This window comes from Carassius gibelio, chromosome A14 (assembly GCF_023724105.1).
Source record: "Carassius gibelio isolate Cgi1373 ecotype wild population from Czech Republic chromosome A14, carGib1.2-hapl.c, whole genome shotgun sequence".
NCBI lineage: Eukaryota > Metazoa > Chordata > Actinopteri > Cypriniformes > Cyprinidae > Carassius > Carassius gibelio.
This window is the reverse complement of record NC_068384.1, coordinates 6,973,410-6,997,316: the sequence shown is the minus strand read 5'-3', so window position 1 is coordinate 6,997,316 and position 23,907 is coordinate 6,973,410. Positions and strand designations below refer to the sequence as shown.

Below are 23,907 nucleotides of genomic sequence, written 5' to 3'. Positions count from 1 at the left end.
TTTCCGTTATTTATTCTTCTCTAAATGCATTGCACTCTCAGTGGAGAGGGGCTTCATATATTACATGGCCTCGTGACATATCTCTGCAGGCCTTTCCATAAATAATAGTGTTCATTCCTAACGTGAACACATTTCGTAAAATATTTATCAGCGTCCCGGGGCTGTAAAGCGGTGATAGAGAGGCGGAGGCAAACCGTGAAGCTCTTTCTCTCATATCTGTTGACACGGCCGTCTGTGAATATATCCATTCTCCTTAAAAACACTTTTCCGCCTCTCTGTAATGTTCTCGGAGCATCGTACGATTCATAATTCACGGGAGCCTCTTTCACGTATCGCTTGGCCATTTGTCAAGATCATTTTCCAAGCAATTTTCTTTTTTATGCTGAAATATATAAAGCTTAATATAAAATCACTTTCTTTTTTCATCCCTATCACAAGCCAGATTATTCCCATCCCTCATGGCTTGTCTGGGTTCTGGCTTCGATTTCCTCATCTGAGTGTTTCATACAGAATAAACAAATATGCCTGGTTTGGCCTTAATATGTCAGCAAGCACATGTTAAAAGTGCAGATTAAGCAGCAGAGAGTGTGTCAGAGATTGTGGGAGTCACTTCATGAATCATTGTTGCTGTCATGGTGTTTTTCTCAGTTCATTCGTGAGGTTTGTTAAAGCTCAGTGTCTTTCTGCTGCTCTCATTTTCTCGTCTTCCTTGATTACCTTCTTGCACTCAACTTTTCTTTTCCTTCACTTTTATCTTTCCTTTCCACTCTTTTCTTGTCCTGTCCTTTGCTATAATTCCATTTGTCCTTCCCTTTCTTTTCATTTTCTCTTTTTTATTGCTCTTCCCTCTTTCCTCGTTCTGTTCTTTAATACACTTTAACTTTTTTCCCTCATTTCAATTATCATAATTTTTCCCCCTTTTTTCTGTCATTCCAATTCTTTTCTTGTCCTCTTCTTTTGCTCTGCTTGGTTCCCCTTCCTCTTCTTCTTCCCTTTTATTTCCTCTTTGCTTTATTTTCCTTTCCTGTCTTCAATTGTATTTCCTTTACTCCACTTCCCATTCTTTTACCTCTTACCCAATTATTTTTCACTCTTTCTTTTTTTGTCTCTTATTTTCCGTTCCTTTAATTCCCTTCCCCTTCTGTTTCCTCTTCTCCTTTTCTTTCATTTTTTTCCTGTCCTTTCCTCCACTTCCTGTTTCTCTTCCCTTTGCTCCATTTCCCTTCCACATTCGCTTATGTTGTCCTTTCCCTTTTCTTTTCCATTCCTTTCGTCTTTACCTTGGGTTTACTCCGTTTCCCCATCCACTTCCACGTTCTTTTCCTTATTTTCCATTCTCTTCCCTTTCCTTTTCCTGTGTAATTGTCCATTTCCATTTCTCTGTGCTGTAGGTTACAGGGTCAGGCTGGGATCCAGCACAGATAAGAAGGACACCGGTCGGCTGCATGTAGACTTCGCTCAGGCTCGAGATGACCTGTACGAGTGGGAGTGCAGACAGCGCATGCTGGCGCGGGAAGAGAGACACCGGCGCAGGATAGAAGAGGACCGCCTGCGCCCCCCCTCGCCGCCCCCCATCGTCCATTTCTCTGAGCACGAGTGCAGCCAGCTCGGAGAAAAGCTCAAAGGTGAGCCACGTGACGTGCCATACTTCAGTCAAAGTGATTTAATTGCTTTTGTCTGTCACACCTCTGTTGTTTCCTGATGCTTGTGTGTCTGTTAGCTGGATGCATCTAAAAGCTATTTGTCTCCGAGTTTGATGTTCCATGCGGTTTAATAGAAACCATCTGTTTCTCTGTCTGAGAGAGAAAAGTGTTTATAGGGAAGCTTTTGAGATCAAATCAGTTGAAATTAGCCATTTTCCATATGTAATGGTTTATATGCAGTGGGAATGCAGTTCAACTCACTTTTCTCAGGTTATGGATGAAGTGACAAGAGGAAAGGATGATTTTGCTTTCTGTTTGCTGGAGAAAATCTCAACGGCATCTTATTTCTGCTAGATTTGTCTGTATAATCAATATTGGACAGTTTTGACAATTATTTTTGAATTTGTTAGTTCTGAGCTATTGAGTCTAAATCAGATAAATGAGCAGCGTAATCAGTTTAACTGATGGAGAGGGATTTCGTATTCATTACACACTGAAGCAGTCTTAAAACTGTTGATGGATTATTTGTTTAAAACATTTGACAGCATTTTTTTGATTATCTGTAGTTAGGACTTCCATTAGAAAATCAAAGCCCCCTAGGAATCTCATGTGTTTGTGTGCTTTACAGGATTACAGCAATAATAATAATCATGTTTCTCTTTTTGTTGTTTTGTAAAGTCTGTGTGCATCTGTTGCCCAGTTGACGCCAAACAGCTCCGCAAATCTCTGCCAAACTGTTCTTTTTGTTTTGTTTTTTTGTTTTCAATTTGCAGATTTTAAATAAACTCAACAACATTAAGAATAATAGATTTCTGGAAGAGGCTCCCTGTGGCATTCATTACAGTGATTTTCAGTTTCCTGTTTCTCATCACATTCCCAGCTGAAAGCTGTAAGCCAAAGCTTTGTAGTCCGGAGCAATCAGCTTAAGTGTTTTCCGTTCTCCTGCACACACACACACACACACACACACCTGTGTGTCTCAGGACTTCATGAACAACTGAATCAATTGTCTAAGTAATATCACTTCTTTTAACAGAAACACAATAATACCCATAAGTTAAGATTGACAAGGTTTGATCGTTGCATGCTGTCGATGTCCTCTTGTCCTCTCCTAAATGACCTCTACTTCACTAGTGTGTCTTTTTTGGCCCAGTAAACATGTCTTGCAAATACGTCTTGACTCTAGAAGGTCCCAGATGAGAAGTGTTCCTCGTCCAACCATCTGTTTTTGTCCCCCACCGTTTTTCCTTTCTCCACTCAGACGACTCCAAGTTTGCCGAAGCCGTGCGTGTCCTGCTGACCTGGGTGGACCGAGGGGAGGTAAACCGCAGAAACGCCAACAACTTCTATTCAATGATCCAGTCCTCCAACAGCCACATCCGCCGGCTGATGAACGAGAAGGCCGCGCATGAGAAGGAGATGGAGGAGGCCAAGGAGAAGTTTAAGAACGCTCTCGCCGGGATTTTAGTACAATGTGAGTGTTCCTTTACAGATGTTTGTTCTGTCTTTAAAACCTAGCAAGCTGCTCACCCAGACAGAAGAAATATTAAATTACTGATGATAAAATGACTGTTTACTACTAATACTACTACTTTCAGGCACACAAAAGAGTTTTAAATAGAACTGGAAATGATTTAAAACATTAGGGGTTGAAACATTGCTTCAAATTAGTATTGGATTTGTGGGCTTCTGCTGATTTCCATCATTATTGGATTTTGCATTAACTGTGATGCTGTAATAAGACCCAGTTGAGCCAATCACAGCTGGTGGATGTAGATGTGCATTTCTCTGAGGCATTGCACAAACCCTGAAATGATTTCACCTTTCACAGCACACGAAAGGGCAAATACATGACCACTGACTAACACAGAGAACTTAGGCCAGATAACACATTCCACACATCTTCGGGTGATTGTTTTAACTTTATAAGCCACAGTACACATTTAAAACAGTTGGGCTTTATTTATGAAATTGTGTGATCAATTACTTGATAAACAGGACCATTCAAAAGTTTGGAGTCTGTACGAAATCCCTTCTGCTCTTTGCATTCATTCACAAAACAGCTGTATTTTCAGCATCATTACCCCACAGTGTCACATCATTTTAATACGCTCATTTGCTGCTTAAGAAACATTTCGTATTACTAGCAATATTTACAACCAAACCAAACATTATAAATGACTTTACCGTCAACTTTGAAGAATTGAATGCATCTTTAAGTATTTTCGACGCCCAATTTTTGAATGGTCCAACTAATTCAAATACTGAATATCTTCACAATTGGTTTTGTTGATTGTTCAGAAACAACTCGTGCATATTTCTTCACTATAAACCATCGGTTTCCCTTTATAAGAACTTTTATTACACTTAGTGAGCATTATCACATGATGTAATTTTGAACAGATCATTAGAACGGCAGAGCGGCTCACATCAGGACTAAAAGCTTGTCTGAAGAGCCCGTAAGTGCCTGCTGTGTGACGTCAACACAGTTTCATCCATACTATCAGACACAGAAGGAAGCTTTGGGTAAATGGGTGCTGACAGCTACCGCACGATTACACTTCACTTCCTGCCATCATGATAGTGCGCTCAACACAGCAGTTCTTTGTACTCGATTGATCCAATGCCCAGAGAAATGGAGCTACCACTCACACACACACTCACACACACACACATCGTTTCCTTGATGCATTGCCAGGCGTAATGTTCAGTGTGCTTTTGATTCAATATATGAGAGGTTTTTGGGCATATATAGTTAGAATATCTCATTAAAATGCAACTGGGGTACAAGAAATGAACTTATAGAAGGGTCAAGGCAGAGAAAACCTCGCCTTGAAATTTAAAAGTTTATAAAAGAAAAAAGTGAGTTTATTTGAAAATCATACATATGCATCTGTTGAAGAAAGTTTAGTTAAATGTACGAGAATGGTGTATATTTACTGACGCACCAGCTGGAGGCATTCAGACGCATTCATTTAGCAAGCTACTCTTTTGAATGCAATGGCAAAGGTTGTTTTACCGTCTCTAAGAAAATGTGTCGAGCTTTTCCATGACTGGGTTTTCTAGTGTACACGCTTTGATCTGAGATCAGTGTGGACCAGAGGTAAGTTCTCCAGAGGCTTCTACCACTTTGAGCTGAATGCAGGAGAAGAAGGTAGAGTATGTGAAGCGTTAGCGGACGGCTATCATCTGTAACCTATCAGGCATGTGTAGATCATTTAGCTGCTTAGTCTCTGGACAGCACACCTGATGACCCTTCATAGATTAAAAGTAAGTAACCCCAATCACTAGATTGTCACGACTAGCTTGACTGATCGCTCACTCAACCTTGACTTGAGCTTGTAGAGAAACACATTTAACTGTCCCATAACTCTTTCTGTGAAACCCGTAGGTTTGATGCATGATAACGCTATTCATAATTCCTTATAATGCATGAGGAGTGTGCAGCGAAGCCTTTTTCTGCATGCACCACCCTTGAGATGTTTGGGGTCTTTCTTTGGAAAGTAATACATGGACACATATATTGTAAAAAAAATGGCAGTAAAGAAATTTATACTGTTATAAAATACTTGTATTTTAAATAAATGCTGTTCTTTTGCACAGCAAATGATCCTTCAAATAATATTGAAAAACAAATGTGTCAGTTTCCATGAAAATATTAAGCTGTTTTCAACTTTGATGATCATCAGAAATGTTTCTTGAGCAGCAAATCATCATATTTTCATGATTTCTGAAGATCATGTGACACTGAAGACTGGAGGAATGATGCTGAAAATACAGCTGTGCATCACAGAAATAAATTACATTTTAACTATTAAATAAAAATAAACTTTATTTTAAGCTGTGATAAGTATTTTACAAAATTATTAGTTTTTATTGTATTTTTGATTAAATAAATGCAGCATTGGTGAGCATAAGAGAGCCCAAAAGCACATTTTAGGTGTAACAGTATTCAATTTATAGTTCCTTGTTAAAAGAAAATATATGATGAAAAATTAATTGAATTATTCATTATATTTAATGACTATGCTATAAAATAAAGATAAAAGTGTGGTGAACAAAGGGGGAAAAAAGAGTTGTACAACTCTGCACAAAAAATCACCTCTTTTTCTTTGCAGGTGACTCTGTAACAATTGTTTTTAGAAAGAAATCTTGAATTTTAAAGTTCACACAGTCATGAAATTAGTCATACTGGCTTTGCAGACTTGCCAGAAAAATCCTTTATCTTTGTGTTTGATGAATAAAAAGAGAATACTCTGTTATATATATATATTATTCAGTAGAATACCTAAATTGAGTCTTTCCCTATAATGCACTATAAAACATTATAATACTATAAAGAGCAAATGCACATGAAACGCATGATGGCACAAGAAATGTGATGCAGATCATAGAGTTTAATGATTCATACTCTTAAAGTGTTATAACCATGATAAAAGTATTGTAAAGTTTGCATTATAAGGCATTATATCAGCATCAATATACAGGCTTCATAGAAAGTGTTACTTCTATACTGACCTGCCTGCTATTATTATTGATATGATTGGAGTCCCTGGTCCAGTATTGGTTCTCCGTCCCTTAGACATGAAGATCAGGAACAATGCTTGATTTATCAGTGATGTCTTACAGTAATTTGACCTCATTTAAAAGTCATGGTAAGTTTAAATCCCTTCACAGTCATCTGTGATGTCTGTCTGTCAGAGTATTATGCACTATACTGTAGTCACATCCATCCTAATGTCATATAGAGAAGGAGTTTTACAAGCATCCACAGGCATAAACACATTTACAAACACGACTCTTCTCCAGTGACAGGTTGATATCCAAGAGTGTTTCGTTGTTTTGAAGAGACACAATATCACCTTCCCAGAGATACAGACTTCATCTGTTTGTGTTGAGATATTTCCTTCTGAAGCCTGTCAGGTTATTCTGATGGCTTTATAGCGTCTGCTTGAGGAAAAAGTGACAGTACTGATTTGCCAGCTCGCTACAGATGTCTCATCAGAAAGGTTATGTCACCTTAAAAAAGCACCTTCTAGTAGCTTCCCTTGGTATTTAACACTGTCCAGCCTTTTATCTGCAAGCAGCAGATTCATAAACAACAACAACAAAAAGAGAAGTATCTGGCACTCTAGTGATGTCTGGTCTGGAGGAGAGAAAGCATTGTGACAGTGGAGCATCTGTCTTATCTGAACGCAGACAGAGCACACGGCAAAATAAATAATGAAATGCAGGATACTGCTGGGGTGGCAGGCCTGCAGGAGGATAGAGCAGCAGGTGGGACGGGGACAGGGGAATTCTGGGTAAGACTTTTTCAGCTTAAGACGCTGGATTCCGGCTGAGGCGGCAGACGGGTGCTGTCACAAACCAAATCTGTGCTTGCCCATCTAATGGATGTTTTCTAGTAAAAGTGTTAATGTTTCTGTAAAGAGCCTCGCAAGAACAGCTTTCTCATTATTAACCAAATATGGGCAACGACAAGTCAATATTTTCATGTATTGCACAATATTATACATCTGTAGTATATTTTGTAAACAAACTCACTAATTAACAGTATCACTTTGCTTAATGCCAAATATATATTTGATCTGAAAACTTCATATATTTTGAAATCATATTAGTAAAAGCAAAACATTTTTGCTAAATCTTTGCTGCAATCTGTCATTATTCCTATAGGATACTGCTAAATTATATCTTATAATTAAAAATTTACCTTGGATCAGCAGAAAGAAACATTTAGGTACATACAGCATCAGGCGATATGGGATCAGTATTAACAAAACCAGCTTAAAGTGAAAGGCATGCACTGCCTTTCAAACGTATTGTTCAGTGAGATTCGTTTTTCTTTATTTATTTACTTTATTGAAGTCTCTTTTGTGCTCGAAAATTGCATTTATTTGACTAAAATAGTAAAAACAGTATTATTTTTATTATTAATATATTTTATTATTAAATAGCTGAAATATCACTATTGTTAAATTTAACCATTTTCAATTTTAATATATTTTAACGTAATTAATTCCTGTGATGCAAGGCTGTATTTTCAGCATCATTCCTCCAGTCTTCAGTGTCACATGATCTTCAGAAATCATTCTGATATTCTGATTTGCTGCTCAAGAAACATTTTGGATCATTATCAATGACGAAAACAGTTGTGCGGCTTAATATTTTTGTGAAAATTAATAACTTTTCCAGGATTTTTTGATGAATAGGAAGTTTAAAACAACATTTATTTGAAACTAATTTAGAATTGTTTGTAGCATCATTAAAGTTTTACACTAGTTTTACAATATTTGTTTGAAAATTTAAATGCAGACAAAGGCCAGAAACATATTCAACATATTCAAATGGAGAATGCATTGCAAGTAAGTGGTAGCTAAGCATCATAGAAATGCACTAGTAATGCTGAGATCATGATTTCTATTCCCAGGGAATGCATGAACATAGAAATGGAAATGTATACCTAGAATGCAGCGTAAGTCACTTTGGATAAAAGCATAAATGTAAATGTTGCATATGTATCATGTTTCGTGTCATAACCCAGTACTCAAGGGGGTGATAGAGTTATCGTCAAACATCTGTGCCATTAAATCAACATGCTGAGCATGATTCCTTTCAGACTGTTGATCTGCCATGACAGTTGAAAACTGACTGTATAAAAGACCATAATGATAGCTGGCCTTGTGGCAGTGCTGAGAACTATTATGTATTTGATTTGCATTATGAACTTGTGAGTAAAGTTCACATTTCGTAATGATGCATGAAATCAAGCCTGCAGAGCTAGAGGCTGTTGTTTTGGCCTTAATCAGACACAAGTTTAACTTTTAATGCACGATTTTTTATTTGTGAATACTGAACATGCAACACGACTGACACTTTGTCATGACAGAGTTGCTGTACATCAGACTGAAAACATAGTGCACACTTACACACACCTACACAATCTCAGACGTGCATACACGTCCTGGCTTTGCCATCGATCTCTTCCACCATATTAAAGGATGCTGAAGTCACTATCGATCCGGCCTCTCTCACTCTTGAGCATGCTGTTGCCGCAGACAGATGTGTTTGGCAGCCTTCCTGACTCCCCAGGGTTTATTAACCCCCTCACGGAGAGAGAAATGGGATCTCTGAGTGAATCTGCATAGGTCACGTTTTACCATCAGTAATGATGTCATGCATCCATTAAGCCGCTGGCAACATATGTTTTTGTCTCTCAGTCCTGCAGTTACATCACTTAGGCTGATGGATGCTTTGATGTCATTTCCCAGACACTTTTTGGATCCATGATGCATTGCACATGGAGAAACTCTTTGAAATAGGATATGATAGTCTCAAATGATCTAGTCATGAGAGTAGCTAGTTTAAAGACCTATCAGATTTCACTGAAAGTAACAGGCATGTTGAGATTTAAAGTAATAGTACTGCTGATGAAGTGTAGAGGACAAAACCTTGCAGGCCGTTCACACTGACAGTGTTAAATAGTCATAACCCAAGCTGAAGTCATTTGGGTTCAACAAGAATTGGCCATTTCCAGTGATAAATGGGAGACAGTGAAGGTTGCGATGCAACAAAATTATGGAATCTTGGGCAAAGTAACTGGAACATACCCACCTTTGTGTTAGTTTTTTCCTAAGTTAAGACCAAGACATAATTAATCACAATCATAAAACAGTTGGTAAAGTAATTCTTTGGACTTATGTATTTTACTGATATTTCTCAAAATTTAACATAAAACACTACCTTTCAAAAGTTGAGGTTAAGATTTGTTCATGTTTTTGAAACAAGTCTCTTCTGCTCATCTAGGCTGCATTTATTCTAATAAAAAATACAATAAGAACAGTAATATTGTGAAATTATATTATAATCTTAAAAAGCTGATATATTTTAATGTTTTATTTTAGTTGCAAAGCTGAATTTCAGCATCATTACTCCAGTCTTCAGTGCAACACGATCCTTCATTCTAATAAGCTGATTGGCCGTTTAAGCAACTTTCACATTTTTGAACAAAAGTGTATCTTTTGCCTTGTTCACCATGATTTTTTTCCTGTATAATTATGCCGCCTGCTTATTGGTTCAGCTATCATGTCATTAGCGCACTATGCATGTTACCTTAAAACACTGTCTAGATTTTGGAACAGAGTTTATGTCATTGATGTCAGAGCAGCTATTCTATTAGCAGCTATGATTCTCAGCAGCTGTTCCCCTTTCGTCTTGCGCCTTCCTCCTGTCTTGCATTGTCACAGGAAATTGCTGCCATGTGTCTCGAGCATCCAAAGCACTCATGCCCCCAAAATAGTTGGTTGATTGACTGACAGATGACTATTTCTGGAAGGTTTGCTTTAATGAGTTTGCATAAGTGAGACGTCCTCTTTAATTTGTACGCACTGAAGTAATGAGCCCAACCTGTCATCGATGAAACATTCATATCATTAGGCTTCCACTTAATGTACTCTTAAAATACAGGAGATGCTTTGGCTATCAGGCCAGCAGAGTCGATGAAGGTGAGCGGTGTGTTGTGGGAACTGAGAAGGAGGAACAGTTGATTGCAGGTAACGCTATAGGGAATTAATTATTCTGCTGTTTAATCTTCCCAAGAGAGTCTAAAAATCTGTCATTATTGACTCACCCTCATGTCATTCAATCCCCATAGGATTTTCTTTCTTCCACAGACCACAAAAGGAGATTTTAGACTGAATATTCCAGCTGCTGTTTTATTACATACAACAGTCCATAACTAACAAAGAGTCAATCAAGAGAGAGAAATGTAATCTCATTCAGATCTCATCCCTGTAGATACACCATTCACCCCAGCTCAGTGTTTAAGCTGTATAGAGGGGGGTAGGGGAAAAGAACATCACTTCCTTCCAACCTGACACAAAGTTTTTTCACTCCTCTGCACCTTCCCAATCGCCCCTCTTTCTCTTTCTTTCTTTGGACGCCCAAACTGGCCCCTGCATCCCCTGCCACAGTTGAGCAGATTGTGTCTGTATTCCACGCTGCTTCCAAACAAAAGGCATGGGACCATTTCTCCAAAGCCCAACGCAAGAACCTGGACATGTGGCGAAAGCAAGCAGAGGTTGGTGTTTTCTTTTTTTTTTTAAGTGAATGTGTTCATGCTTCACATCGTCAGAATTAATTATGCAGTATGTTACTGTCAGATATTAGTATTTTCCATTTCCCCTGTCCCCTTCCCTGCAAGCTCCCCATGTGTACTTTAACTATCCTGAAGTCCATGTATTTATTTTTTTTTTTTTTGGATGTTAATGGTATAACAGCCTTAATGCTCAGCTCTCCCTGGTAGTAAAATGTGACCCGAGTCTGACCCTGAGATTTCAGCGGTCCACAACCAGCAGGTAACATTTAGTCTTTCCTGATAGAAACAATAGAAATGCCAATATCTCAAATCATTGATACTCCAAAAACCCCAAAGCTCAGTAAAATATATATTTATTCTCTGTTAGTGGAAACTGGAGACAGATACTGTGAGCTAATTAATGAAACCACATTTTTGTTGTTGAAGTGTTTTCTTTTCTCTTTCCTGTTTTCTGTGGTCATTAGGTAAGTTTTAAGACATCACTCTGATTATTAGTGCACAAAGACCCAATCTGGTGTCTAATTAGCACGTTAATTTCCATTGCTGGCAACATTAAAACACTGTTTTACATGGATCAGAGGGTTGATATTGTTTACATCTAATAAAACTGAGAACTCGTGCTCAGCAAATGATGAGTGTGAAATCAACCGAGGAGTGGACTGTCTATGAGTCTTAAAACCAAGTTCCTAGAGGCCTACAGTAATTAATTCTCATGGCTTTAAATTCATCATGAATTTTTATCTATTGGACATGATTCATCAAAAAAAAAAAAAATGTTTGTCTGCATAATAGCACATGCTAAATGATTAAAGGGGTCATATGATGCTTTACTAAAGATCATTATTTTGCAGAATATGTTGACATGCTTTAATGTTCTAAAAACAAATTATTTTTCAAATACTGTACATTATTGTAGGTCCTCTATGCCCCGTCTCTCTCAAATGCATAATTTTCTACAAAGTCCCTCCTTCCGACAAGAGCAGTCTGCTCTGATTGGCCAACTGACCCAGTTCATTGTGATTGACTGATCACCACAAGCACTCATCGAAATTTAACACCCCTTTCCATTATCGCGAGCTTCAACTTTCAAAATAAATATAAAGACAGTTAATAATGTCCTCAGTTTTACCATCAGTTAAAGCCCGAAAAGGGAACAGAGTGGCGTGACAGACACAGTGGTGAAGCTCTTATGTGTTTACAGTACACAAGCCATGCCTTCTTTCTTTTTTGGGCGGCGTTATGCAAATATTTCCACATAGTGACATAGACATGTGGGGGCGTGCTTGAATGAGCCATTTCGGGGGGCGTGGCAATGTCTTAACTTTGATAAAGAATATCTCTTTAAATTTGAGACTTTAGTCTTTGCAACTTAACAGATCTTCTTCATGCACCAAGAGCTTGTAAAACTTGCATCATATGACCCCTTTAAAAAAATAAGCAAGATGAATCAACATGTTCTAGTGGATAAACCTGACCTTCAGACTCCTTAAAGTGTATGTTGGAGAAGGATAGTAATCTACAATCAACAACAAACTTGCATTCAGGTCTGACTTTGTTCTAGTATGTAACCGCCACTTTTAATGATCTGATCAAATCACAAGCTGAAGCCCCGTCCTTTTTCTAGTTGAATTTTGTGTTTCATTACGGATGGCTTGCTAATGTTGCTTCATGCTCATGTTGAAGCCATTGGAGCAGCTTAAAGATGCAGGTACTGTAAACGCTGAAAGAGACTCCTCATTCTTTAAGGTAGGTGTTTAAAATAAGTTGTTCAAATATGTCCCAAATAATCCTTTATAGTTTCCTATCTCATAGTTGTAATTAATTTTCACTCATTAATTTCTGATATACTTCAGAAACACCACACACGTCCAACCCACTGTGAATCACATTAAGAAAAATTGCTTTTACTGCCAGTTAGTGCTTTGTCAAATTCATGAATGAAATTCAAAATTCAAAATTACATTTGATCTCATTTGTCTCCAAATGAAATATTTACATATAGAGTTAATTTAACACTGTTCTTCATTTCTGTGAAAGGAGATTATTAATGCTGCAGTAAGTTTGTCCTTATTGAGCTTTCTCTTTTATTGAGTTCCTCTTATTTCACCTCTTTCATTTCTCCCATCAGATGACAAGAAAGTGTATGCAGCAACCCTAATATTCCTTGTTCATTTCAAGAAGCTGATGTAGTCTTCACTTGCTGTTTTCCTCCTCCAATCCCTCATTTGCCCTATCCTTGGACCACTTGACTCTGATATGATCTTCTCCTCACTCCCGGGTTGCCATTCTGCTTTTAGCTTCACTGTGGCTATGACCGCAAGCTCTCTATGCTGTCACAATATGCTGAAGCCTCATTTGAGAAGAAGAGAGAGTTAGCAGGCCTCTCTTACCTTTTACATTATGTATTGAGAAGAGCCGCCCTCAAAACTGTTGGAATCACTCTAGTATGACAATGCAGGGCTTCAGAAATATGGCAAGCTTTCACAAGCCTTTGAACCTCACACTTGAAATGTTTATGTTATAAAAGAGCCCATTAGTGCCATTTAAATATCCTTTGCTGTAGGAGGAGGTTGCTTCACTCCTGAATCTGGTTAGTTTTATCTGGAACAGGTGACAGCAAGTGATAGGTAATAGATGACACACTATTAAACTATGTTTACTTTGCTTCTCACCCTTGGAGCTGTTTGGACCCTCTCTGTGCTTCTCTCGTAAATGTGATGGTAAGATGGCGGCGGAGGATGAGTTGTTGAATCAGAGCTATATTCAGGCTTAGCCGAATTTAGAGGATTTTCATACTCATTTTCTTGAGCTACCCTGCAAGTTTTTCTGGCTATTTCTAGCATAAACAAAGCTTCAGTAAGTGTTGGTTTTGAGACAGAAATATGTCCAGTCAGTACTGGAGGTTCTCCTCATTTCAAGCTGATTGTTATCCCAAGCAAATGGCTATTTGCAGTTGCCTAGATTACCTTAATTCAGTCACAGACAATTTATACAGTAAGCAGCTAGACGTCCTGTGTTAAAGTTTGGAGAAAAATGTAAAGCGCCCCACATCATCTATCCCTCTCCTGATTAGGCAGATGGGCCTGTTTGCTTTCGCACTACCTGCTCGACCTCTGTAATTCTCAGTGAGATCATGTGTTACTGTGCTAGACAGATGGTAATTTTTCTGCCAGGCCTTTTGTTTGTTATCAGAGAGTAAGTCTCTCTCTCCCTGTGGTGGTCATGTTGTGTCTTTGCACAGCCTTATCTGATTGCTGTGTGCATGCCTCATTAGGCAGAGAACTCCCCCACCAGGAGTGCCCACAGGGCAGCGCCCATGCCTAGACATCTGCTTCATCTGCCCCTGCCCAGACCTGCCGATCTGTGGTGGCTGTGCAATCACTTTCTGCCACTTTTAAGCCCCACTGGCAGCCATTATAACACATTAAGAGTTCTTGTGTAATGTTTGACTGCGCGCATAGACAAGGTCAGTCAACATCAGGTGCCTCTCTGCATCGATACCATTGGAGTATCTCCGCCTGCTTTTATAGCACTTGACGAGTCCAATCTCTTTTTTACAATCTGATTGAATGGCTTATTACATTTCCGGCTCATATATTTCATGTGTTAATCAAATGTGAGAGAACATCCAGCAGTGGTTGGGATTATAGACTCTATTTATCTCATTCACAGGAGATCAGAAACATCCACAATGAAGAGCTGATGGGTATTCGGAGGGAGGAGGAAATGGAGATGTCGGATGATGACATGGAGGACGCGCTGGAAAGCAAGGATTCGGATGATTCAGGTATCCACCATTCCAGATTGACATTCTAAAAGATAGTAATTTTTCTTAAAGCAGCACAATCTGAATTCTCCATTGTCTTAAAGAGGCTTCGGTGCACCAACTGCATATAGTTTGAATCCACTGGTGATTCATCAGTTTTATAAGGAACCTTTTTTCAGATCACACAGTGCTGATACATTTGCAGATAGAAGCAATAACCAGGCAATTTTCACAGTATAAATGAAGAGCGAAAAAAGAAATGAGCTTCATAGAAAGCTCCAACTGTTTAATGACCCTTGATATATATCTGGATTCAGACTGTGTAACTAGCACTTTTCTCCAACTTTTTCTTGTTTTTTTCAATAAACATGCCCTCAGGAACTAATGAAGCTCATATTATTTGCCTTTCCTGTGAGGCCTCAAAGTGGTTTTGAATCTTTTTGTATCAGAAAACAATTTTGACATAAATATCAATTACTAAATGTGGCTTTTTTTGTCACAGCATAACCAGACCCGGGAATTCTTAAATCTTGAGTTTAAAACTTATATGTATGCAAATATATTTATTCATATGTGCACCACCCACATGAGCAATAGGCCACGGTTCCAACACCAGCATGTTATATTAGTGATTTTACTTTCTCATGTGAGCAGATTAAATCAAATCTGTCTGTGGGCATCCAATTAAATCATGGAGGAACAGTGTAATTTTTGTATCACTATTCCCATAACCCCCTGTGGTTTCCTTAATGTGGTTCTGCCGAGCTGAGCAATAGTCTGCCAGCTGTTCTTCCAGTTCTTTTCTGGTTGCCTGTCACAAAAAAACTACTTGTTGCCTGTCACAAAAAAACTACTTTTAGAGAATTTTACTTTTTTTTCCGATTAATCTGTTTTTTTTTAAATGACGCCGATTTGATATCAATTTTCAAAAGCTGTGAATCGATCTTTTCCGATATTTATTTCAGCAAACATTTAAAAGAAGATGTGTAATTGTAATTTGTGTAATTGACAAAACTACCCTCATATCACATACACAATGGCTGCAAGTTCCTCAAGGCAATTTTGCATTTAAACATGAATAAACTGTCAAAAATATATTACTATTAAGCAGTCTTAAGACTCAATGTAACAACAATGCTACTAATAAATATTAATAATTCTTTATTTTTAAAGGAATAATCCCTTTTCTCTTCTTTTTTTTTAAATTACCATTTACCTCTGTTGTGTAGCACTTTGTTTGCCAAACAGTAGACGTTTTTTTTTTTACATTTGATTAGGATAAATTAAATTGTTTTACGCCTTCATCTGATTACCAGAAAAATTGAAGAAGAACATTTTATATTGCCCTATTATTGTTTAAAAATCGAGAATCAAATTGAGAGCTTGTGAATCGAAATCGAATCGGGACATCTGATTCGATACCCTGTCCTACTGCTCAGGACAGAGAATCATGGGATAGCGTAAAATGATCACTTGTCATCTTGAGACCACTTAGCTTACACACAGTCCCTCACACACCCTCTTTACAGACAATTTGAAGTGAGACCCTTTTTGGCTCCACATATGTGCCGCTTAACTCATGAAATTTGAATATAACTATTAGAGATTCTCCAGTGTAACAGAGAGTCCCTCATTAGTATGAAAATATATGCAAATGGAATTATACATTTTACCAGGTTTGATTCCTGCATCTTCTCAACTGCGACCTTAGTTATTAGAAAACAATGATAACAATCATTGTCAGTGGGTTGTCAGATATCTGAAAGGATGTCACAGGATAGAAAGGGCAGGAGATCCACACGGTTAATGAAGGAGGTAATTCAACACCCACTGAGTTCATGAAAACAAATATGCCATACCTGCCAGTAAGATGAGCAACCTCTGTAAAGAAGGGGAGTGGCTCATTCTAATCTCAGTGTGAGTTTAAGCCATATTAACTTGAAGCAGATTCACCTCCATCTTCACTGCATCCCAACATGTTTGCTTTTATTTTCCCCCAGAGTTAATCAATGATAACGGGCAAGTGTCTTCTGACAATAGCTGTAGTACAGTTTGCAAACGGGAGCATCTTTCTTTACTGCTAGCACCCCTGGGCAGCACAGGTCGATAGAGCCGTGTTGGGGAAGGTGAACTGGACGGTTATGAAGACAGCCACTTGATGTGACCAATCAATAAAAACTGCTAGCTTTCCTCCCTTTCTGTCTGTGTCTCTGTATCTGTCTCACTCTTGTTCTCTGTCTCTCAATTTCTTTCCCTCACCAAACATGCTTCCAGACAAAACACAGAAACACGGCAGCTACCTTCATGAAGGATGTGTTGTTGCATCCTGTGTGAATTGCCATTCCATTGGGCTCGGTCTAGTGCTGTAGACCTCAAATCTTGCCCTGGAGGTCCAATGCACTGCAGAGTTTGGCTCAAACCCTGATCAAAGTCACCTGCCTGTGATTTTCTAATGATCCCAAAGACATTGATTAGCATGCTCAGGTGTGTTTGATTAAGGTTAGAGCCAAACTCGGCAGGAAAGTGGATCTCGAGGTCCAGATTTGAGGATCCCTGGTCTAGTGCAAGAGAATGGCCACTGTGAAAACTTCACGGATCTCTAGAGCCATTTCTCAAAGATAAACGAACTTTACCTGCAAATAGCATGGTAAAAATGTTATACTTTTGCTGTAAGATATGTTTACATAGACAAGCGATTAAAAAAAGAAGTCAAAGTTAATGATTCAGATGCAACTCTGAATGTTGACTTCAACACTTGACTTCAGAGACTTGACTTAGTTGATTCCAATAAAGTCACATTCTGGTGGCAAAATAAATTTTGCGGGGCAAAAAAAGTTGAAGTCTGTTGTTAATAGTGTAGCGATAAATGATCATACAGAAGTCACAACATCAACTTTCTTACTTCTTACTCATCTGATTTTTTAGTGTTCGTACGCAGTGAAAAGAGGACACTGACAACATGGCAATGCCAACTTTTGATATGAAACAATGTCTCAGCTTTCAAATTTTGTAATTTTTTAAGAAATTCAAACAAATAATACCATTTTGTGACTCTTTAAGGTGTGGTAAGACAGATTTCTGTAGCGCCTCAGTTTCAGCAACACATTAACTGATCATCTCTTCCTCTTTACTAGTTATAGCATGAAATAAACATGAAGGAACATCAGAAGATTTTTTTTGTTTCATGGGCGGAAAGACGCCAATACACGCCATTTTTTTTTTCAATCAAGTTAATCTACTCTCCTGTTTGTTTGTTGTTGTGGTTTTCTGACAAAATTGCAGATTTGGCATTATTATTGGTCAGATCACCTGTCAATCAAATGCCTAGAAAAGGGTGAATTCCCCTGCAAAAGCTTTCAGATTTTGCCACGCTAACAACATGATGCTCTAAGCATGAAAAAATACTAAGCTCATTCAGATGATCTGAAAGATATATATTATGAAACTATATTTATCAGTACTTATAAGTATTCAATGAAATGCCAGTATCTTTACAGTCAATATTTCTCATATCCTCCACCTTGGAACCAAATTCAGAGATTGTATTCTTCATGAGGGATGGATTCATTGTTCCCCTTTGAATCCGACTAAAACAGTTAACTTAAAATGCAGAATACCATTGCTGCCTACCTTTTGGGAAATTTAAAATGCAGTCTGGGTAGGCAGCTCGCTCGGTTTTGGACCAGAGCTGAAACAGGTAATGATGTGTGTTCCCTGCAGACTTTCAGCAGAGTTCATAGCTCAACCTGGCTTTTCCTTATCTTTCACCCACGTCACTCAGTCACTCAACCTCTCCCTCTTCAGAGCCGCATAAGCAAAGATCCTTCATCAGCCTCGCGATCAGGCGCCCGGCTGTTCCCCCTCTCCCCGCCCAATCTGAGAGGCACACGCCTCTCGGCATAATCCCGTTATCTCCTTCCTCTAGACGCGGAGCAGAGGTGGCGTCTCTGATCATCAGGATGTTAAGAGACAGCTGAATGACGGAATGTCTCAGTGTAAAGAACTCTTTTGCGTCTGTTTTAATTACAGTCGTTTGATAACAATGCCCATGGTACATTAAGTCAAGCATTAAGTAAAACACTTCCTCTCCATTTAATCCTCTCTAATTAGCCTCTGAAAGCAAAAGGAACGCAGCAGTGGTACTAAGGGTCCTTTCATCTCGGTCCATCAGCAGAATTCCCAAAGCAGCTTTTGAGGAACACTGTTTCCTTTATTTCATTTTACCCTTTCAAGACCTTCCCGTGACTTATTACTGTTCACACAACTCTTAATATGCACTTCTTCTATTTCTGTTCCATTATTGGTTTTCACCCCTGCGTCCTTCGTGCGTGTGTCTCTGTCTGCTTATTTCCCTTTCCTGTCGCCAGTGCAATTGTCATTTTTCATATTTCTCCTCCTCTCTCTCTCTCTTTGGCCTTTCAGGGCCGCTGGCTCAGGTGGAGGCTCTGAAAGAAGAGAACGACAGTCTGCGGTGTCAGCTGGACGCCTACAGGAATGAGGTGGAGCTTCTGAAACAGGAGCAGGGTAAAGTGCAGCCCCAGCGCAGCGAGGAGGACACCACCCGCCAGCAGCAGCTCAGCTTCCTGCAGCAGGCTCTGCAGGGCATGCAGAAGGTACACACACACACACAGAAAATCATTTGTGTTCAGTGTTTTTGTCTCCTTTCCAGTAAAATTGTCTAGAAATCCTTAAAATAAAGTCAATGAATTTGATATTATAAACAATGAATAAGTTTCTTTCTTTCTTCTCTTAAAAAAAATTATTCACCTTTTAATTAAAATATAACTCGGACTTCTGGCTGGCTGGTGCAGTCTTACAGTCAATTGCATTTTTTATTAAAATGCAATAATATCGTACCAACTATAAATTAATATTATAACTGTATTCTATTTAGAATATTTTTAAATATAATTAGTCTTCAGTGTCACATGATCCTTCAGAAATCATTCTAATATGCTGAATTTGTTCTTAATTACTATAAGTTAATATGGGCGCTAAGTTATTAAAAATGGGTCTTATTATAATCAATATCTTGATGCTTCATATTTTAGTGAAACTGTGATACATTTGTTTCAGGATTTTTTGATGAGTAGAAAGTTTAAAAGAGCTGTATTTATTTGATATATAAATCTTATGTAACATTGTAAATGTATTAGCTGACAATTTCGAATCCTTGCTGAATATTAGTATTCATTTCTTTTTGCTTAAAAAAAAAATCTTACCCCAAACCTTTGAACAGTTGTGTGTCATGGTTTCCACAAAATATTAACTGTTTTTAACTTTAATAATAATAATAAATATGCTGAAGCAAATCAGCATGTTAGAATAATTTTTGAAAGATCATGTTTAACCACAGTTATAATATATTATAGAAAGTATAATGCATTAAAATACATGACTAACAAATCTTCCAATATTATAATGAATTTTAACTTTGGATGCAATTATTTATGAATGCATTAGACATAAAGGCTTCAATAATGTGTTATCATGTTATTATTATTATTTTAATTTTTTACCTCAATGAGACAGTTTTCCCGCCTCTTTTAAGCCTAGTCTTAGGTTGTTTAGATACTTTCACTGAAAAAAAAAAAAAACAGAAATATTTTTTTGTGGTGTTGAACTCCATGCTGAGATTCTGGAGGTTTTTGAAAAAGATCAGTGCCAGTAACCAAAAAGTTGTCGTATTAAAACCAGCATGGGGTGATCCATGAGCCGTCACTCATCTGTGTGTTTACAGTCTCACACACCTACTGTTTCCTCACTTTGGGTGAAAACTGTGTTGTTATGTGTGAACAGTTTAACCGCAGGGGAGTCCTGAGCCGAAACACCAAATTTTTCTACAGATCATCCAGGTCATCAGTCACACACACACACACATACAATAATAAACACGAGATGCTGAAAATGGAAATTTCGTCTGCCCACATGGGCACAAACAGTAGACGTCTCCCACCCATAAAGTACTTTCATCTCTTTTATCAAACGTTATTTTATCTTCTCTTGAGGACTGGCGCTATTTTTAGAACAGTCTTCCGCTATCGTCCTCCATTGTTCTTCACCGCTCAGAGTGACCTAGAGATCTGAGGGGGATTTTCAGCTAGATTTGTTTTCCCAAATGGTGCATTCACACAATCCAAACTCACATGGGCTGGGTCAAATCTGTCCCATGTTCTGTCTATATTTGGATCTGTCTTTACTGTATCTATCAATAGAATACAGAGGATCCTGGTCAGCCTTGTTTTCGTCCTGTAAGCACAGCACATGCAGATGTTCCACACGGCTTTGTCCTTGTCATGTGAGCGTCATTAGGCCATGAAGGAGACCCGTTCTGAGAGAGGCGTTTGTCTCACTTTGAAGGTGCGCACCTGCCGCTAATGAACCATGATGGGATTCTGCGTATTGAACTTTGCTGTGGCGTGAGATGAGCTTACTGAACGGGTCACATCTGAGGCATACACTGAGCGATTTGTTCGAGTTAGAAACAGGAGTGTTCTCTGATCTCTGGCGAGCATATTATTCTGTCACATGAAGTGTACAGCTCAGGCCATTTCTCCAAGTTGAATCACTCTCAAATGGCATGCGAGGCTGCGGAGACGTTCTCGCTCCTGCACTCAGAGCGTGTTAAACTCACCCTCGTCTGATTTATTCATGAGGAACAGGCCATGAAGGCAAACAAAAAGGTTACATCACCACAGTTTATGTAGCTGAGATCGCTCCTAGCTTCTGAATGCTGAGCACGATCAGTAATGAGAAATCGGAGCAGTCTTCAGCACCTCGTGGCTTCTGATTTATTAGGTTTGTCAACAAATTAGCATGCTTGGAAACAGAGTTTGGGGAAACGAGGAATGAGAAAAGTTGTTACATAACGTGCTACCTGAGTAAATCATGTTCTGTTTAGTTATTTATTTATTTATTTTCCTAAAAATGTCTATTTCTCTCATTTAAAAAAAAAAAACAAGAAAGAAATCATTACACTCAATTATTTTTTGTTACATTAACTGCTGTTCAAAGGACGTCTGATCTGCCCACCAGAGCTATATTTATTTGCTGCTTAAACACATTTCTTATCATCAGTGTTGAAAAAATTAGTATTTAATATTACAGTAATTACTTTAGTATTAGTGTAGAAAGTTCAAAAGAACAGCATTTATTTTAAATAGAACTTTACCATCTCTCTTTGATCAATTCAGTAAGTAAAAAAAATCTTACAGACCCCAATATTTTGAATGGTAGTGTATATTTGTATAACATCAAATGTATTATTTTACTGTTTTTTATTTTGTCCATCTACCAGGCAAAAAGTAATTTGCCATCTGTATTCCCATCTGCAGCACATTGTTATTATATTACATTAGATTAGATTCGATTCGATTTGATTCAACTTTATTGTCATTATGCAGTACAAGTACAGAGCTAATGAAATGCAGTAAGCATCTAACCAGAAGTGCAAGAATATAGTGTTTTATATACATAAAAGTGCAGAGTAAGTGAAGTTATGATTTACAGAATGTACAGTGGAGTTGCAATATACAGTATTGAGCAGAGTATATACAGAATATAAATAGGAATCATATGTACATTATGAACAGAGCAATGTAGGATTATATACACATTATGAACAGCAGTAACATAAAAACAGTGATAATAAATACAGTTGGGTGAGTGTTCAAAAGTATTGTTAAACAAACAATATTGTTATTCTATGCAAAATAACAGTAGTGCAATGATATTTTTATATAAATAGTATACTGTGGTTTGTACAGTAACAACTTTAGACAGTTTACAGTGTAATAGCTTGAACAATGTGCAGTCTGTGCATACGGAGAAGTTATGTGAGTATGCTCTCAATGGAGAATACAGCGGTAGAATTCCACAAGGATCCTGGAACTCAGGTGAACTTTATTTAGGCTCCGTAAGAAGTAAAGGCACTGCTTTGACTTTTTGACAAGGGTGGAGGTGTTAACGGACCAGGTGAGGTCATCAGAGATGTGGATGCCAAAGAACTTGAAACTGAACACACGCTCCACTACAGCTCTGTTGATGTAGATGGGTGTGTGTGCATGTCTCCAAGTCCGCCTGAAGTCCACAGTGATCTCCTTAGTATTCTGGTTGTTTAGTTCCATATTTTAGGTGGCACACGACACAGCCTGGCTGAGTTTGGAGGGGATTACCGTATTAAATGCAGACCTGTAATCAATGAACAGCATTCTCACATGTATCATAGGCACTTCAAAATTCTGTGAATAATAATTTATTATTCTGATTTTTAGAATGCCTTTTAAGAATACTTTTCCCATCATCTGGTTAAAATACACAACAGTGCTGTATTGCTGTATCGAATAGGCACGCACACACTGATGTAAACAAGCACATTCAGTCTCTGACAGCAGATGGCGCTGAAGGAACAGCAAAAGTAAAGCCACTGGAAGGCAAGCCTGCTACCTTTCAAGCAGGGATAGCTGCAGGCGGGAGCAGTGGCGAAAGATAGGGCTGTGGATAAAGGTCTTTCTAATTAGTTAGGGTTAGGGGTTAGTTTCTGTTGTAGCATTCACCTTTTGTCATGCCACCTCTTGCTACACCCATTACTCCGACCTGCAGCTACCCCGTCTCCAACCTTTGCATTAACTAACATTTACTAATTAGACCTTTTTGACAGAGACATGGATATATATATATTAATTTACATAGATTCAGTGGGCACACACTACTCTGTTGCTGAGGCTGGTTGTGTGTGTGTGTGTGTGTGTGTGTGTGTGTGTGTGTGTGTGTGTGTGTGTGTGTGTGTGTGTGTGTGCGTGTGTGCGTGTGTGCGTGTGTGTGTCCAGCTTTAGATTTAATCAGTTCCTCATCTGGGCCGCTACAGTCATCCTCAAGGCACAACATCTATTTACTTGTCTCTAACTGAAATGCACACTTTCCAAATATTTTCCCTCCTGTTTCTGAATGTCACTTTGCAAATCACCTCCAGAGGTCAGGGAATATCTGTCATATCAGGTGCATACTGGTGAAATGTCTTTATGAGCTAGAAGTAATCAAATGAAGTCATATTCAACAAAGACATGACAAATCAACAGTGATTTGATAGCAAGACGTCTCAAACCCTGGTGAGCAGTCAAAAGACAGCGTATTTGGGTATCGAAGGCTTGTCTAGGTCAAGGATGTCTACATAATACATCTCAATAGCAGTTATTCAGTTGGCACAGGATGTAGTTGCAGTCACATTAGTCAAACTTCAAAAGGTTTTATTTATAACTGCAAAAAATATTTTTTACTCTGTATATGATGTACATGAGCCAATAAAATTGCATCTTTTTTTTGTTATTTCAATATCCCATGTCTCTCACAATCAACAGTAATCACCCTATCATTCAATTAAAATGGCAGTTCCACATGAATGC

The 23,907-nt window shown here is 38.3% G+C and overlaps 1 protein-coding gene across 7 annotated transcripts in view; it reads left to right on the top strand.

The window, feature by feature from the left end:
* LOC128027371 (ecto-NOX disulfide-thiol exchanger 2) overlaps positions 1–23,907 on the top strand; it is a 255,254-nt gene that overhangs the window by 219,165 nt on the left and 12,182 nt on the right. For all 7 annotated transcript variants that reach the window (XM_052614932.1, XM_052614934.1, XM_052614933.1 and 4 more), the window contains 5 exons: positions 1,392–1,625; positions 2,905–3,117; positions 10,616–10,722; positions 14,413–14,527; positions 18,929–19,119. In XM_052614932.1, the coding sequence (XP_052470892.1) occupies positions 1,392–1,625; positions 2,905–3,117; positions 10,616–10,722; positions 14,413–14,527; positions 18,929–19,119 (860 nt within the window). The remainder of the gene's footprint in view (positions 1–1,391; positions 1,626–2,904; positions 3,118–10,615; positions 10,723–14,412; positions 14,528–18,928; positions 19,120–23,907) is intronic.